This window comes from Papaver somniferum, chromosome 1 (genome assembly GCF_003573695.1).
Source record: "Papaver somniferum cultivar HN1 chromosome 1, ASM357369v1, whole genome shotgun sequence".
Taxonomy (NCBI): Eukaryota; Viridiplantae; Streptophyta; class Magnoliopsida; order Ranunculales; family Papaveraceae; genus Papaver; species Papaver somniferum.
This window is the reverse complement of record NC_039358.1, coordinates 135,035,019-135,052,792: the sequence shown is the minus strand read 5'-3', so window position 1 is coordinate 135,052,792 and position 17,774 is coordinate 135,035,019. Positions and strand designations below refer to the sequence as shown.

General features: G+C 36.0%; 1 protein-coding gene and 1 long non-coding RNA gene across 4 annotated transcripts; both read right to left on the bottom strand.

Moving 5' to 3' along the window:
• Window positions 1–589: 589 nt before the first annotated feature.
• LOC113301654 (splicing factor 3A subunit 2-like) lies at window positions 590–3,479 on the bottom strand. Its single transcript, XM_026550443.1, has 7 exons — window positions 3,193–3,479; window positions 2,898–3,067; window positions 2,052–2,128; window positions 1,835–1,900; window positions 1,611–1,685; window positions 1,432–1,506; window positions 590–1,318 (listed from the first exon to the last, which is right to left on the bottom strand). Exons 1-7 carry the CDS (start codon window positions 3,342–3,344, stop codon window positions 881–883), a joined length of 1,053 nt encoding a protein of 350 aa, XP_026406228.1. The 5' UTR covers window positions 3,345–3,479; the 3' UTR covers window positions 590–880.
• Window positions 3,480–7,768: 4,289 nt separating this feature from the next.
• Window positions 7,769–8,892, bottom strand: LOC113332925. Of its 3 annotated transcripts, none has more exons than XR_003351723.1 (4): window positions 8,490–8,892; window positions 8,292–8,381; window positions 8,118–8,190; window positions 7,769–7,989 (listed from the first exon to the last, which is right to left on the bottom strand). It is a non-coding gene; the product is annotated as an uncharacterized LOC113332925 (long non-coding RNA). The 3 variants fall into 3 exon arrangements; XR_003351722.1 differs by having other exon boundaries at window positions 8,118–8,162; XR_003351721.1 differs by having other exon boundaries at window positions 8,118–8,162; window positions 8,747–8,892.
• Window positions 8,893–17,774: the final 8,882 nt, after the last annotated feature.

Sequence of the window (17,774 nt, the reverse complement as noted above, 5' to 3'; positions counted from 1 at the left end):
AAAGGATATATTTTTTCCTTAATTATACAGATTTCATTAATATTCTAGATTGGGTCTCATTAAAATAGAAATTATGAATATAAAAAATTTAAGGGTATGTTAGAGAGTTCATTGGAAAAATATGACCATAAACAGAAGCTGGACACATTTTTGAAACATACCAAAATGGAATAGAGGACGGTCTTTCAGAAACAGACGGAGTATTATTTACGTTTTATTAGAAAAAAAGACAACCGAAGTGTGAAATAGCGTGAGTGGATCCGCCCTCTCCTGAACCAAAATGGGATATTTCCTTCACGGGAAACGAGTTTAATTTTGTGTACACTTGTGACGAATGCGCAGGTGAGGTTTAATCTCCCCTATACCGATTTAATTTTTGAGAGTTATGTAATGAAGGTCGAGATGGTAATGGAGTCATCGGTTACCATTAATCAAATTAACAAGTCAAATAGAACTTTTTAAAGGAGTCTTTATAAAAATGGAGTTGCCTGTTTAGCTAAATGATTATTAAAAAGTGGTACCGGCAGTGAAATTCCACTCGAACAGTCAACCCCTGTAGCAAATAGTATTGTTGATGAGGATAAGAACGTTCTGAAGATATCCATTGAAAAAAAGATAGTACACCTATAGAGGTTATAGATGACCATAAGGCTGAAGCCACAGATCAGACAAGAAAAACATGATGATACCTTCAATATAACTTCCATGGAAAGGACCACCGAGAAAAGTACTATTGGCAAAGAGTAACAATCCTACCATTCAAGGAAAGAACAGTAAAACCCAAATCATAATTACCATTACAACTTCAATAAAATTCCCAGAGCCTCTTATGTTGATGAAAACCATCGAATTCAGCTTTAAAAGCCTTGATGTGCGGCACTTACTGAGGCATTGGGGGCCTTTGCATCTGTTGTCCCATGTTAGGAGGCGGTGGTAGCATCTGTTGTCCTGGAAAGCCTTGTGGAGGCATCATCATCATTGGCCGACCCATTTGGGTGCCAGGAGTAAAATTTGCCATTGTACCGCTCCCAACTGAAGGAGGTGGAGGAACTGGTAGGCTTCCACCAGGAGGCATTGGTCTAGGGCCATTGGCAGATGACATTGGTGGCGGAGGTGGCACAGAACCAGGTGGTGGGCCTCTTGGTGGGTTGGCAAAGCCACCAGGCGGATTTCCTTGAGGTGGTGGAGGTGGTGGTGCTTGAGGTTGTGGAGGCAATGGTCTTGGTGGCACACCTGGAGCTGCTGTGCCATTAGCGGGACCATTTGCAGATGGAGGTTTATTTGCTTCAGGGGGTTTCACTTTAAAGTATAATTGCAACTGCATATACAAACCAAGCATTGATAGTTAACTTAATGTCAAATGTGATGTAAACAACGAACAACAAATGAATAAAAGAGGTGCAAAGTGTTAATGATAGTTCAGACACAAACCGTGAACATTTTGGAGTCTGGATCCCAGTGCGAGAAGAACTTGGGTGTTGACTTGTCAATTTCTGTGCTTGGAACCTGAATCACAAAATTCCAACGCATAAGACCAAGCTCATGAATGTTTATAAGCAATTATGTAGAGCAGAATGAGTATCAAAAGAGAGCTTAGACAAGGGACACACCTTGAAGGCAATAATCTCATACGGTTCAGCCGCAAACAGAAGAAACTGGTATCTTTTATCCCACTTTTCAACTCTCTGTATGAATGTGAATCGAAGAAACAGAACATGTTAGACATCTTTATAAACAAGTTTGAATACCAGGGAAGAAACAAAAATAGAAACTGAAGTCCACAAATAAATATTGACAAGTTTTGTGATCCATTCTGACAAAAAAGAAAAATTACCTGCTCGAAAGATGACATAAAACGATGTCGGGGCTTCTCAAGATCTTCAATTTCAGGATACTCAATCTGCAATCACCAATAATTTCGACAAGTTATTGTATAGCATGGAAAAATTAATGAAACAATTATACATATAATGATTTGGCCACATAAGAGAAAGATGCATATAAATATAAAACATGTACAGTTGAGATGCAACAAAAAATATATGCAGTACCTGGAACAGAAGAGACCTTTGCTTAGTATCTGGATCAAATTGTTTTGTTACCCTGTATCCAGGCCTTCCAATCTTAACTGCACGATCAAATGAAAAAATAATACATATTAAAATAATTCTCATAGAAACAAAAGGTCATGAATCAATCAAGTAAGTAAATATCCCATCATCTCGGAGTACCGCTGACTACTGCAGTTATGAGTAGACATCATCAATTGAGTACCAGCGCAACAAGAAGACCCCCTCCCCTGTCAATGAGTCAAATTAGAGACATTCTTTTCTACCTTTATTGTTTATTAGTTATTGAGGCAATTCAAAAAAAAAAAAAACCACCTATCAAGCAATTACTCTCATCTTCACTGATCTAGTTTTAAGTTTTGTATCAGATATTGGGAATTAAGAATCAAGCAACAAGGCTAGTGTGTTGGTCTTGATAGTAAAAAACTTCTTGCTTAGCGGGAGAAGGGGGACCTTTAACCTAATCCACCTAAAAATGTTCACCTGCAAATTCCTGATGTCTCCAACAAATATCTAACAACTAGTTATTCACAATTAGACTACCAGATGACAATTTAATGCTTCGCTAAGTAATCCATATCTTAAACTCGTCCATATTCCTTATTCTCTCTAGATAATCTATCCTGTCAAACACACATCTAGACATGCCTAGAGCAGTCAAAAATTACACCAATCGTTTCAGAAATACACAAACTAACCTTATTGTTTAAATGACAAATAAAGTCAAGGAATTTGTGCCCTAGATATTCTATTATTACTTACCAATACCCCTTTAGATACCTAAAGGATTATTATAACAAAAAAGTAACAAGGAATTGAAGTAATTACCAGATTTTTTGAGAGAAAGCTTTCGCTTATGAGGCTGAGGTTGAACAGGAGCTTCTTTAAGTTCACGAGCAGCTCTTTTAGCCAAATTAGTCTGGTGACGTTTCCCTTGAGTATGAGCCAAGTAATTCCCTTCATTATTGTGTAATGTTAAGCAAAGCTTACATTCGTAACTGAAAAAATTCACAAACAATTTCAAAATTAGGGTTTTAGTAGCCAATAAACACGGGAACAAATTAGGGTTTTGAAATACACAGAAGTTAGGAAAAGAGAAAGAGAGATGTGATATTAGACAGACCTTCCAAGGTGATTACGCATGAAATAAGGATCTTTAGCAAGATCAATAGTTTCTAGAGCAAGTCTTCTTAATCTTTCTCTTCTGTCGATGGCTTCATTCTGTGCAGAGGCTGCGCCTCCACCACCAGTTTTCGATCCCCAATCTCGATCCATCCCTTAATCTCACGCGCGCTCTCTCTAAACGTCTACGAGTCGAGAATACTAGTGCTGATACAGAATGGAGAGGGAAAAAACTAGTTACCGACGGTGATGGTGGTGCTACAATCTATATATAGATATAGATATCGATGTTCTGACACAGGAAGGTGTTATAATTTACTATAAAACACGAAGGTGGATAAGGAAAAGCTATTAGACGGCTAGCAGGCCCAGCACTCATTCTGGAGGCCCATCTGGCGGCTGGAGTTCTCCTGTTTTTATTATGGAAAATTTCTTGTTTGGTCCTAAGCCCATAAGGTTATTTACAGTAGGGTCCAATCAGAATTTTCTTTTATCTGAAGGTCCACAATTAATTAAAACATGGGACCCTGACTACCAAACGTGTGTGTCTACATGCTCATTATATCGAGTACATATCTGCTACACTGTTTATGAAATTCGAGTACATATCCGCTACACTGCTTACATAATTTGAGTACATATCTGCTACACTGCTTACAGGTTAAAAAAAAACAACAGGATCTCTCTAGTGTTCCACTCCCATTGGACCACTTCCTCCAAAAAGCGCCAACACTCTTAACATCATACATATTGAACCTGTAAATGTGACCAAAATGTAACAATTAAAACACAACAACAATCCATATATGAATAACAGAACAAAAATGAATAGTACAAGTAATATGACAACATCAAGATTAATACTACCTAACGATGGTTCAGTTTTATTTCGGTATTCCATATATGTGCTGACAAAATCATAAGAATTAACTGGCTAAAATCTATGTATAAAACAGATTCAAAGAGCAACTTTTTCAGTATTCAATATATGTACTGTTAATTCACTGTCTAAAACAACTCCATGAAGAAAATAACTAAATCGAGAGAGTCTTATTCCAGTATCGCATATATGTACTTATGGATGAAACAACAACAAGTGATAAAACTAAGAATAAAACATAATCAAAAAGCAGTTTGTATCAGTATGCCACATATGTACTGCTGATTCATGAACTAAAAAACAACTGCATGGAATGAATCTATAAAAAAACAGAATCGAAAGAGTATTATTTCAGTATGGAAGATATGTACTTATGGATCAAACAACAACAAGTGATAAAACTAAGAATAAAACAGAATCAAAAGTAGTTTGTATTAGTATGCGACATATGTACTGCTAGATAATACCCCTGAAACAATAAACAAGCATGATCTTCTTAGAAAATAAAGAACGAAAATAACAAGAAAATCAAATTGAGAGTTCAAATAAGCTAAAAACATCATAATCTAATCAAAAAATCGAATAATTACGATTAAGATTCATACAAACAGTACGTCATATACGTACTGATGGTTGATACACAAGCAAAACATATAGATGCATAGTAAACACAGAAAATCAGTACGTCATATACGTACTGATGGTTAATACACAAAACCAAACAAAAACAAAACCAAAAGCCAACAAAATGAAACTAAAATATCATATCTCCAAATGAAACGAACGTAAAACATGATTTTATAACTAGATTTGGACTATTTTCATCAAAAACCACCAGTACATCATATACGTACTGATGATTAATACACAAAAGCAAATTAAAAACAAACCAAAGACCAACAAAATGAAACTAAAAAATCAGATCTACTAATGAAATGAACCTAAAACATGATTATGTATCTAGATCTGAAGTATTTTTATAAAAATTGAAGTAAAAAAATTAACGAATCAAGAATAAAGATCGTAAACACACAAAAAACTGAGTTCAATTCCTCTTTCAGTAACCCAAAAATCTTAATTCTTAATTTCTCTCCAAGGAATCAAGAGATTTGGATCTCAGATTAAGATTGAATCAAGAAGAAACATGAATTAAAGATCAATAATAGATAAATCAACTTACAAGTTACAATCAATCGAAGCTTGATTTCCCAAAATCGCATGATCTCAATAAAACATTCGTTGCCAGAGCTCCTTCGAGAAGAAAAATGATCAGAGAGAAATGAAAAGAAGGTTATGATAAGATTTTTTCTTATATTCCTACACATTAAGGATATTATTGGTATTTCGACCAAAATTCACACGTGTGCTAGGACCTGTTGATAAAAACATGGGTCCATAATTTTCCTTTTTATAAAAAAAGGACCTCCGGTTATTGGGCTTTAGTGGGTGGACCTGCCACTAACTAATACCATTATAATAGGATTTATAGGTAATTCCTACTTTTATTATATGTGAAAACTACAGGGAGACCCATTCTACAGATTTTCTACACCGTGAAACTCACGGGCATAAAAGTTCACGCGCGCACCCAATTTTCGTGAGAAAATTTCTCCCAAACCCACAATTTATAAAATTTGGTTTCTTCGTATCTTATCTTCTTCTCCTTCACGGGAATTTCTTCTTCAATTATTTTTCTTTTCTTCCTCCCAACTGTGACTTATGATCAATAATATTGATAGACCATATAATCACATGAAGATTGGAAACAATAGATGAATGAAATCGAAAATTAGGGTTTGAGGTGATGTTATGAGATGAATCGAGATCTTGCTGTTTGTTATTTCCGAAAGATGTATGAATGGTTTTTTTTTTTATGATTGAGAAGATAGATCTGAGATGTATTCTGAGATGGAGATAGGGTTTTGTAACTGTTTCAATCAAGTAGAACAGGAAGAAAAGTTAATTAGAGATTTAGAAAATACAGGGAATAATAATAAAGCTTATTTGAGCTTGGATGATGAACAACGACGACGACGAAGAAGAAGATGATGTTGTTATGAATGCATAACATGTCATGCAGTCAAAAAAATAGATGCATAACACATTATCCGGCATCTTTGTTATTTTGTGTGAAATTGAAAATTGATGCATAATGCATCATGCAGTCAAGAAAATGGATGCATAATGCATTATGCATCGAGAAAATTGTTGCATAATCTTTTATGCATCGAGAAAATGGATGCATAACCTGATATGCATCCTTAAATATGGCTGCATAACCAATTATGCATCAATTTTTTTATGTACGGACTAAAATCAACCAAAACAATGGCTACATAACTCGTTATAGATGCATAAAAATGATTGCATAATTCGTTATGCATCTGCATAATGTGTTATGCATCTGTTTTGGAGGCTGCATAATGAATATGTAGTCAGTTTTCGAAACTTTTCCCTAAAACGATGATCACCTCCGACTTTTTCGTGAAAAACAAAAATTTGATATTGTTGTTTGTACTCATTGTGTAGCTCTCTTAAAAAGATTTCCAACGATATAAAATTTGTAAAATTCCAAGGCGCGGATTTTTAGATATGTTATATCCAAGTTGTGTTGCCAATTATACCGCTGAAAAATTAGGCTGCATGACGAGTTATACCTGAAAAAATAGTATGGATAACGAGTTATGTATTGATTCTTAATAATTTCGGATAATTTTGGGTGTCACGGTATCTAAAATTAATTGTGGACCTGAGAATAAGAATATTATTTTTTTTGGGTCCGCGCCTAATTTTCCCTTATTATATTTGTTCTCCTGTTTTTGAAACCCATTTTGAGGCATACTGAATTTTTTTTAAGGATACTAAATGATGATGTCATCTAGGGTATCTTTACAAAAGACTAGGTATCACCCGGGCCTACTGCCCGGGCTCAACCTTTATCGATTTTTTTATGTTGTTTGGTCAGCCGGTTTGTATCCTTCCACAATATTTTAGTCAACATGTAAGTTAGTCAGTTTGGGATCACAATATTTTGGTCCCAATATTTAGTTGGTCGTGTCATATTATAGTGTGTTAGTTAGTCGTGTCATGATAGCGTAATTAATTAGTTGGATCATAGTAACCGAATAGGTCCCGGCCGTGTAGAAAATTTAAAGGCAGATGTAGTGCCCACAGTAAATTAGTGTGTTAGTTGGTCCTGTCAATAACAATCGGGAGTATATTTAGTTAGTCGGATCATAGCAGAATGGTCCCAATATCTAGTTGGACATGTCATATTATAGTGTGTTAGTTAGTCGGATCACAATAGCGTGTTTAATTAGTTGGATCCTAATAACCGGATAAGATTGGGATCGTAGACCCACATATTCAGTTGGTCGTATCATATTATAGTGTCTTAGTTATTCGAGTCACAGTAGCGTGTTTAATTAATTGAGTGCGTTTTAGACCCTATATATGGGAATCCAACATGAGCATTAAATTGGTGCTCTAAACCATGCTATACTGCTGAATAGAGGCTTGAAATATGAATGGTGCAACAAAAACTCTTCATAGTAATCATGTGTAAATGAAACACATATATTGTCACTCACCTAACTAATTAAGCTATTCATTAGTCTGATTCCAGCCAAACATGAATATGAGTACTTTAAATTAAATTATTATTATGGAACTTTTTACCATACCAAGTTAAACGTTCAAAACCAAAAGCTCGCAAGTTCTCAGATAATCTTACCCGTCCATACACAATACCCTACCAGAAGCTAGCAATTTCTTCTCACCTTTTCTTATACACCGATCACCAGCTACACGACATGATATCTACCACCAGAGAAACTCCTTTCGCGGACCTTTACCAATTAGCTGCTCTCTTCCGCATGCACCACCAGTATGTACAAAAGCTAATACCACCATTTCAAGCTAATACCACCATTTCAAGCCAACACCAAAATGAAACAAAATTCCAGAAAATTTAACAGAGGCTTGAGTAAAACAAACTAAAGATGCAAAATCGATTACAATAAGTGGTAGTCATTATCAAAACTTACATATTTACTTAAATTTGCCAAATCAAGCTCACTGAAAATCCGTCACTGCAATATAAAATAACCAAACCCAAAACTGATTCTGGCAATTCATCAAACACTTCAACCACGTGTAATTCAAAAATATTAAAGCTTCAATATAACTTCACCAATTCAATATAAAATCTTAAACCTTACCGGCATTCAGAACTCTTACTTGGGTTTCCCGGCTCAGTCAAATTTTGTTTTGTTTTGGATCGTTGGTATTTGCTTCCATCTTTATGTTACCTGCAAAATTGACATAAATCCACAGTGAGTTTATGTGGAACACACTTGAGATACAGAAACCTAAAGGGTTTGCGAGCAGGTCAGTGCGTCCGAAGACGAATAGCCAACCTTGTGTAACTTACAGGTGTAGGTTGAGGAACACTGGACAACATTTTACGAAGAAAGCAAATACAAACTTGTAAACTGTGAACCACTAATGAATAGTGCTAATGAATACAATTGGTGGTTCACCCGTAGTTCTGCACCTTACGTTTGATATTCTTTTCCATGTATCTAACCATAATTCTGTACAGTACAGATGCAGTTCTTTTCCTTGAAATTAAACTCACTGCATAGATGAGAGATTCCATGGATGTGTACCATACCTTTTAATTTTTCTCTCCATTAGCTAAACATTGTATGCTAGATTTGAGCAGGCGCCAACAATGTTAATCTCATATGTCGCGCGACCTCTATGGTTGAGAGACTTGGAGTCAGCACATATAGATAATTTATATGCTCAACTTTGCCATTTAGAAACAGTGAGAGATGGGATAACTTAGGAATCCGACTCATAAGGAAACAGTTCTTTGTAAGGCAACCATAAAGTTTTTTCGTTGGTACTCATAAATTTTTTAGGAGAAGTCGTACATATTAACGGAAACTTGGTAACATCAGTAAACTCATGGGATCCAACGCTTGGAAATATCCCTCATCCAATTGTATGTCTGTATTAAGTTAGTATATCATAGATCCTTCATCGATTCTCATGAATTAGCGTGGCACAGTTTTGTGCTCGGTGATCCCACATGGAATGCATAGAGGCAATGTATTTTCCGTTTTGAAGTTTATTTAAGCCTATCAAAATCAGCCAACTTAACGATCCGACGGACATAAGTATCTCTCCAAAATTATATGTCTAAACGGACGGACGGATAGAAATCTCACCAACTATCTATCTCAGCCGCCGATCGTCGAAATCAAATGGCCGTCTTTTACCCAAAACAGACAACACTTCTTTTTATAATATAGAAGATGTTTATCCATACCAAAATTACTATGTCACCTTTTATTTAGATTAAATTTACATAAATAATCATCAATTTAATTAAAAACTTAAACTAAAATTAGTCAGATTACTTAAATACCCTTTGACTAGATTAAAACCTAAACTAAAACAAAATCAGTCAACAAAACTTCTTCTTCATTCTTTCTTCTTCTTCATTTTTGTAGCCGAACCCCTTCCATAAACCGAGTAATCGTTCGATGAAAAATCTTTGATCATCAATTAAAATCAAAACTATAATGATGAGTAGAATGAAACGTTGCGCTAGAGATCTACTTCCAGACGTGCATGTTGGACTGCAATACATCAAGCAAGTTCTAGGGCTAGCGAAGAACAAATCAAGTCGAGGGGCGTTGATTCACAAAATCGAGAATCAAATAACCCAGAATGTATATTAGAAGGTATTTCATACAAACCCATCTTAAATTTGATTGTTCTTACTCTGTTTGATCGATAGAATAGGATTTCTTTGATGAATTTAGGGTTTTCAGAAGTGGATTTGGCCCAAAATTTTGCGACAGAAATAGACGAACCTAGGTTTGTTCTTTATTTTTTCCTCTGTGGAAGAACAGTTCGGCCCAAAATTTGGTTGCTATTTTGAGCCGAACTCAGACTATTTTGAAGTTCGTCTCATTCAAGGAGTCTTTATTTTTCTTATTTCCAGCCGAACTTATTACTTGTAGTTCAATAAAAAGTAGTTCAACGAAGTTCAACCCAAAATTAGTAATCCAGTTTTGAGTCGAGTTTGTACTATAGTGATGTTCGACCGATTTTACATCTAAAGGTTTTAAGCCGAACATCTCTCTGTGTGTTTAATTTAATTTTATTTTTGTTACTTTCTTCTTTGTGTTGGGAAACAAACCAAAGGTGGTGGTGGTAGTGGTAGAGTTGTAACTCAAAAGGACAAGAAGAATAGGTCTAGGGAAGTAACCCCTTCTAATGTTAAAACTCCCCAACCTCGAGTAGGCAACAAAAATTTGGTTGCACGTAAAAGGAAACTACAACATCCGATACAGAGGATGGAGAGACAGAGATACAACCAGAATGAGAAGTTCAGGGAAGTGAAGCTAACAAGGAAAATACTACTGCAACCAAAGAGACCGGAAGCGGAGGAGGATTACAAGGTAACACAAATAGAAATGAAAATGATGAAGAATATGAGCAACGAAGACAACAAAGGGATAGAAAACAAGTCGTCGAAGATGAATAAAATGAAGATGATGAACAAGAAGAACCACCACAACCATAACCACAACCAAGAAAACAAGTAAAAGAGAGGAAAGTTGCTAAACCACGGAAGACAAAGCTTCGTATTCCCGATGATGATACGTAATACCTATCCATAGGAACACCCAAATACTTGGTATTCCTCAAGATGAAGGAAAGATTTTGATTGGATACAAGGAGTCGTGGAAAAAAAGAATCTATGAGACTCTGGATCATAAGCATGTGGTCAGAAATTTGAGACACCAAAGGGCTGAAGCTTGGGATTTGAAGAATGAGGTCGATGAGGTTCAAGTTATAGTTTAGCGGTCTGGTTTATGCAAAGCAATTCAACATGAGCAAAAGGATTGTGATTCAGTAACCGCGTCTGCCTTTACTGAGAGATTTAGTCCTGAAACTTACATATTTCATCTTCCATTCGACGAGATGACAATCACACCTGATGACGTTGATAGGATTATAGGTCTTAGAGCACGTGGGAAAAGTGTAGATGTTGAATATTCTGAATTGGATTGGGAACAACTTTATAAGTTGGCCGAAGAAGTTCTTGGTTGCAATCGTGGTACTACCGAGTTTGAGTTTTGTTGCGCCGCTAAAGAGGCGGAAGAAGTGCGTCGTGGCACGGATAACAAACTAAAGATGTTGAAGTCGTTCAAGTTAAAGAATCTGAAAGAAAAGTTCGAGAATACTGTGCAGAAAGTTAATGGGTTGGTGATGGACGCGACCAAAATAAACTAGACCGCTGCTGCTTATTTGTTGCACACTCTCGACCGAGTTATATTTCCTGACCATACTGGCAACAAAGTTAATGCTCAATATATCCAATTCTTAAAAGATTCCAAAGTTTCATGAGTACGCTTGGCGATCCTCTTGTGTTGCATTCCTTCTCGATTCAATTGATACAATCTCTAGGCTAGACTCTAGAAACATTGGAGTAGACTTCAGTCTCTTTCAGGTGCTTCTTAATAACTTTAATTCCATTTTTAAGTTACTTGATCACGTACTTTGTTTTCTAGTTTTAGTCAATCACAGTGTCAAGTTCGGCCTAAAATACCAATTCAGTTTTGAGCCGAACATGACAACTTGGTAGTAATTATTCTTAAAATGTCAGGTTCGGCCCATATTGGTTATTCTGTTTTGAGCCGAACCTTTGTATGTATTTCTAAGGCTTATGTTGTCAACTAAGATTTTTCTTATGCGCTTAATGTAGGTGTAAGTATATGATCACTTCCCGAAGTTGAAATTAAGCACACCAATTGAGGTGGTGGATGATACATTTCCAAATTCGGCCAAATATGAGTTCAAATACCATAAGAAGAGGGATAAACCCGAAAAGATAACCTCTTTAAGAGAAAAGTTAGACTCTTTGGATGGATATGGTATTGAATTTGAACTATATAACACGGAAGAAGAAGAAGATGAATTTGTTAAAGACAAAGATATGCCTTTGGGGATGTACTACGGACCATTGTTCTATCCAGGCGGGTGTGTATTTTTCGATCCTCGTCGAGTATTCCGCCAATTTGGATTCATCCAAGTAGTATCATATGATGATAACCAAAAGTTCAAGTTGCTTCCGAAGGGAAGTAAAGGCACAAAGAGCACCACCGATTCATGGAAATCAAAATATGATCCCGAGTCATCTCTTCGTCATTGGAATGAAATGGATAACAACATGCTGAGTCGGGAAGGGTTAGAGAGTTTGCGTCAAAATCCTTGTGAAGTTGTAGAAAAGTACATGGATTGGTATAATCAAGCTTCCCATCCCTTCATTATTAATAGAGAAAGTCAAAATCTCGTCGAAACTGAAATTACGGAGGCACAAGCAAAGGAAGCTGCGGCAAAGAAACCGTCTGACAACAAAATCCATAGTGTATCTGAGGTAATGACGATAATGGTAAGTGATGTCTTTATTTACTCTTTTAAAAATATTATAAAATATGAAAGTATATTCTTTTCTAATTTTGGTTTAAAACGAAATTAGTTGTCGTCGGAAACTAAGTTGTTGAAGAAAATGAAGAAGAAAGTTAGTTGCAAACATACGCCATCAGTGGCTGAGCAACAAGGTTTCTGCAACGAATTGGAAGAGGTCATTCGCGTAGGTCAATCCGTCAGTGCAAAGTAAAAGTCGATGAAGAGAACCCGACAAGAACCCGGAGGCCCAAGTAGAGGTGGTAATGCATCTGATACCAATGATGAACATGAAGGCGGAAGTGGAAGAAATGAAAGACATGGAGCAAGAAAAAGAGGCCGTGGAAGTGATCGTGGATGTGGTAAAAAAGGTCGTGGAGGTGGTCGTGGAGGTGGTGGTGCATGAGTATGTTTTGTTATTGCACTTTGATGTTTTGGATTTTAGTTTAACTTTTAAGACTATAACTTAGATTTCGGTTTAAATGTTAGCTTGTCTTTGACTTGTATTTCCGGTTTAAATGTTAGCTATCACTCTGATGTTTGGGAGGTTAGATTATTATGATATGTGGAAGAGTATAACTTAGATTCTCATCCACTTGCTTTGTATTTTTTATATTAACAATGTTACGTTCGTCCCAAAATTAGAATTCCATTTTCGAGCGAACTCTCTGTATAGTGAAGTTCGTCTCATTCGGTTTCTCTTTATTTTTGGCCGAACTTATTACTTCTAGTTCAAAGAAGTTTTGTAGTTTAATGAAGTTCGGTCCAAAACTAGTATTCTGGTTTTCAGCCGAACTCTTTGTATAGTGAAGTTCGTCTCATTCGACTTCTCTTTATTTTTGGGCGAACTTATTACTTCTAGTTCAAAGAAGTTTTGTAGTTTAATGAAGTTCGTCCCAAAATTAGTATTCTGGTTTTCAGCCGAACTATTTATATAGTGAAGTTCGTCTCATTCGACTTCTCTTTATTTTTGGCTGAACTTATTACTTCTAGTTCAAAGAAGTTTTGTAGTTTAATGAAGTTCAGCCCAAAATTAGTATTTCGGTTTTTAGCCGAACTCTTTGTATAGTGAAGTTCGTCTCATTCGACTTCTCTTTATTTTCAGCCTAACCTATTACTTGTAGTTCAATGAAGTTTTGTAGTTCAACGAAGTTCGACCCAAAATTAGTATTCTAGTTACTTTATTAGTCGAACCCTACTTTTCAAATTCACAAATTTCGAGGAACGACTATTTAAAAAAAAAAAAACTAGTCGTTATTCACGTAGCTTCTATATATACCCACTCTAGATGCCAATTTTTTATTCATATATCTGGAAAAATGGCATTTCATGCTCCAAACTTTACTTTAGACGAAGATGTATCACTATGCACACACTATGTAGCCTATTATCCAAAAAGGGGTGAAGAACATCACATGAATGGTATAATGAGTCAGAGTTATCAGGGAAAAATTCATGAAAGCTTCTGCTCCGACACCAGGAACCCTCATAACCGAGATCGTGTCGCGTTATTTTTTCGATTGTTTGATATAAGAAAACAAGTTGAAGATTTTATTGCTTTAGTTCGGATTGTAAGGCAATATCGACTGAAGGGTGAAACCATTGCTGAAACTGAAGAGCGGTCACGAGCTGAATGGATAAGATGGAAGGGAAAGGATTTCGAATAGGACGCTCAATCAGGGCCGTCTCTAGTGTTTCAGAGGCTCGGGGCGAACACTTCGAAATGGGCCTTTCTTTATATACATGAGAAAAACATAAATCGAAAAATAAGAAATGACAATTAGTAAAACAACCTATTTACGCTTCTACATAATAAAATCTAAAAAAAATCAAGAATAATTAAGAAACAACTGGCACCAACAACAATAACAGAAGGGTTTTCATGAAGACAACTACCATCTTCAAACCAAGCAACAAGATCGGCAATACAATCTCCAAAAATACTTGGTGCAACCTATCAAGGGAACCTAGTGATGGGTATGAATCGTATGATGATGTGCCTATGCAGGAGAATGGAAAAATAAATTAGGGCTTGCAAGGGGTTAATCATCATTGATACATCATGTTGTTGAAACCGATCAAAGGGCCACTTAACATACAAAATTAGAGAATGGGGAGTTTCATAGAATTAATTAGTTTATAGGGTTTATTTTGTAATTGGATGTTCAATTGAGGAGTTTGAATGAAAATTCTCTTATTTAAAAGGGAGAGATACCGAGCATTTTAATTTTTTTTGGGCCCCTCCCAAAACTGGGCCTAATGCGGTCGACCTTCGTGCCCCATGCCTAAGACGGCCCTGCGCTCAATACTGCATCCTTGAGGACTTCCTCAAAAAACATATGAGATTCTAATAACCCATATTTGGGTTTTATTAAACTATTTAATATTGTGTAGTGTGCATTTTATTTTGTAATGAAAACAATTATCAATGAAAACTAATGGAATTACCAAAAATATATGTAGGTTCGGCTCATAATCTAGATTATAGGAACATCCAAACCTGACAACTTGCAAGAAAACTTATGGGATATGTCATGTTCGACTTAAAATGAATTCTTCTGTTTCAGCCGAACCTGACAATTCCCACAAGTTTTCTTGAAAGTTGCCAGGTTCGGCTTAAAGTGGTGTATTGAATTTAAGCGGAACATCTCTCTGTAACTTTGGTATCAATTTTACATTGAGGTTCAGCTTTCCCATAATTGGAAACTTGTATTTTATTTATTAACAAACACATAAATAAGAAAAAGCCAAAATATTACATTCATATGATGTGTTTGAGGATACATTGTATGTCATTTATAATCTTACCTTATCCTCACAAAAACAAAAGACCGATCCTTTATGACAATCCCAAAAAGACTTCATATTATGTTTTATGGACTTCCTAATCTTACCGGGGATTCATTTACCTCGTCCTCTTCATCTTCATTTGTCTCTTCATCCGTCATTACAATTACTTGTTCTTTCATAAGCGACATGTATAAAGCTTTTCAAAGGTCCATTTCCGTCGCGTAGTTTGCACACCAGTCCATCGAGTAATTATGTTGGAATCCTGGCAAAAAGACTTCAAAATTCAAAGGAGGTAATGGTCAACCGGGATTAAGTTTTAGGCCGATAAAATGACATCCTTGAACAAACGCAAGAACGAGTCTTCTATCTTTTAGACCCTTACAATAAGGTTTTATTGACAGCGCATAAGTAAAACTGAAAAGCGGGGGTCTAACAACCATACCCAATATTTCGCTCAGCAATCTGTATGAACTAACTCCAATATACTTTCAAGAAAATCAACTAGACATTCAGACTCAATCTTAAGAAAAGTATATCAAAGACTTATATCTCAATTTCTCAATTCAATTTACAATCAAACAAATAGGAATTTGCGAGCCCAATTGAATATAAGAAATGACTTGGACGGTATCAAAAACCAATATCCAAGTGTCAATCAATTTAATCAACAACCAAAGGTTGGATTCACAATTGATTGGACTAACGCACAACCTGTGATATTTCAATTATATAGAAAATATAGAGCGGAAAAGAAATAACACAGACACCAGAAATTTTGTTAACGAGGAAACCGCAAATGCAGAAAAACCCCGGGACCTAGTCCATATTTGAACACCACACTGTATTAAGACGCTATAGACACTAGCCTACTCCAAGTTAACTTCTGAATGGAATGTAGTTGATCCCTAACCAATCTCACACTGATCAAGGTACAGTCGCGTCCCTTACGCCTCTAGAACCACGCCGGATTCTGCGCACTTGATTCCCTTAGCTGATATCACCCACAACGAAGAGTTACTAAGACCCAAAGTCGAAAACTTGATAAACCAATCTGTCTCACAAGAAAAGTCTATTGAATAGATAAATCTGTCTCTCATAGATATACCTATGAGTTTTGTTCCGTCTTTTGATAAATCAAGGTGAACAAGAACCAATTGATATACCGGACTTATATTCCCGAAGAACATCCTAGAAATATCAATCACCTCACAATAATATTAATTGTATGGTATCGAAACAAGATATTGGCGGAATCACAAACGATGTGACGAAGATGTTTGTGACTACTTTTTATCTTGCCTATCGGAGATTAAATCTCGAGCAAATCTTAGAGAAGATAATACTCAATCATGATAGAAAACAGCAAGATCAAAACACGCAACTACAGAGAAAATAGTTGGGTCTGGCTTCACCATCCCAATGAAGTCTTCAAGTCATTAACCTACTGGGTTTTAGAAAAACCTAAGGTTAAAGAGAATCGACTCTAGTCGCAACTAGTATCACACAAGACGTGTGGGGATTAGGTTTCCCAGTTGCTAGAGTTCTCCCTTATATAATCTTCAAATCAGGGTTTGTAATCAATGTTACCTTAGTAACAAAGCATTCAGTACTCACCGTTAGATGAAAACCTGATTAGACTCAAGCTAATATCTTTCAACCGTTAGATCGAACTTAGCTTGTTGCACACAAATGAAAAGTGACTTCATTTATGAAAATGCGGGGGTATAACGACCACACCCAACAATTCGTTTGGAAATCTGAGAGGACTTACTCGAATATACTTTCTAGAGAATCAACTATACAGTCAGACTCAATCTATAGAAAAGTATATACAAGAGTTTATATCTCTATCTCTTAATTCAATTTGCAATCAGTGAATAGGAATTTGCGAGCCCGATTGACTATAAGAGAAGCAACTTGAACGGTACCAAAGACTAATGTTCAAGGATCAATCAATTTAAATCAAAAACCAAAGGTTGGATTTCCTAATTGATCGATACAACGCACAACCTGTGATATTTCAATTATATAACAAAATATAATGTGGAAAAAAAATAACACAGACACCGGAATTTTGTTAACGAGGAAAACCGCAAATACAGAAAAACCCTGGGACCTAGTGTTAGAGCATAGCTCGGTCAACCTCGCATGCGTTGCTATCTCAAGCATGTTTGTCAATGTTAGTGATCAAAACTATAAGTCTTGATTTCTAGCCTACATAGCTAAGTCTCGGAATAGGATAGAAAAGTGTAGTTGAGCTCAAGGACTTCATGGCGATTCATCATACAACGAAGACGATCTATACAAGGAACCGTGGAACTTCATCAACAAAAAGGTATGTGGAGACTTGAACTTATCTATCACTCAAAAGTCTATCTCTTCTATCTACTACTTCTTATGAGACAAAAGTCGTATGCTATATA

Coding starts and splice junctions, on each gene's coding strand:
- LOC113301654 (XM_026550443.1), bottom strand. CDS start 3,344: ATGGATCGAGATTGGGGATCGAAAACTGGTGGTGGAGGCGCAGCCTCT. Junction 3,068..3,192: donor ATGCGTAATCACCTTGGAAG/GTCTGTCTAATA, acceptor GAATTTTTTCAG/TTACGAATGTAAGCTTTGCT. Junction 1,686..1,834: donor TTATGTCATCTTTCGAGCAG/GTAATTTTTCTT, acceptor ACATTCATACAG/AGAGTTGAAAAGTGGGATAA.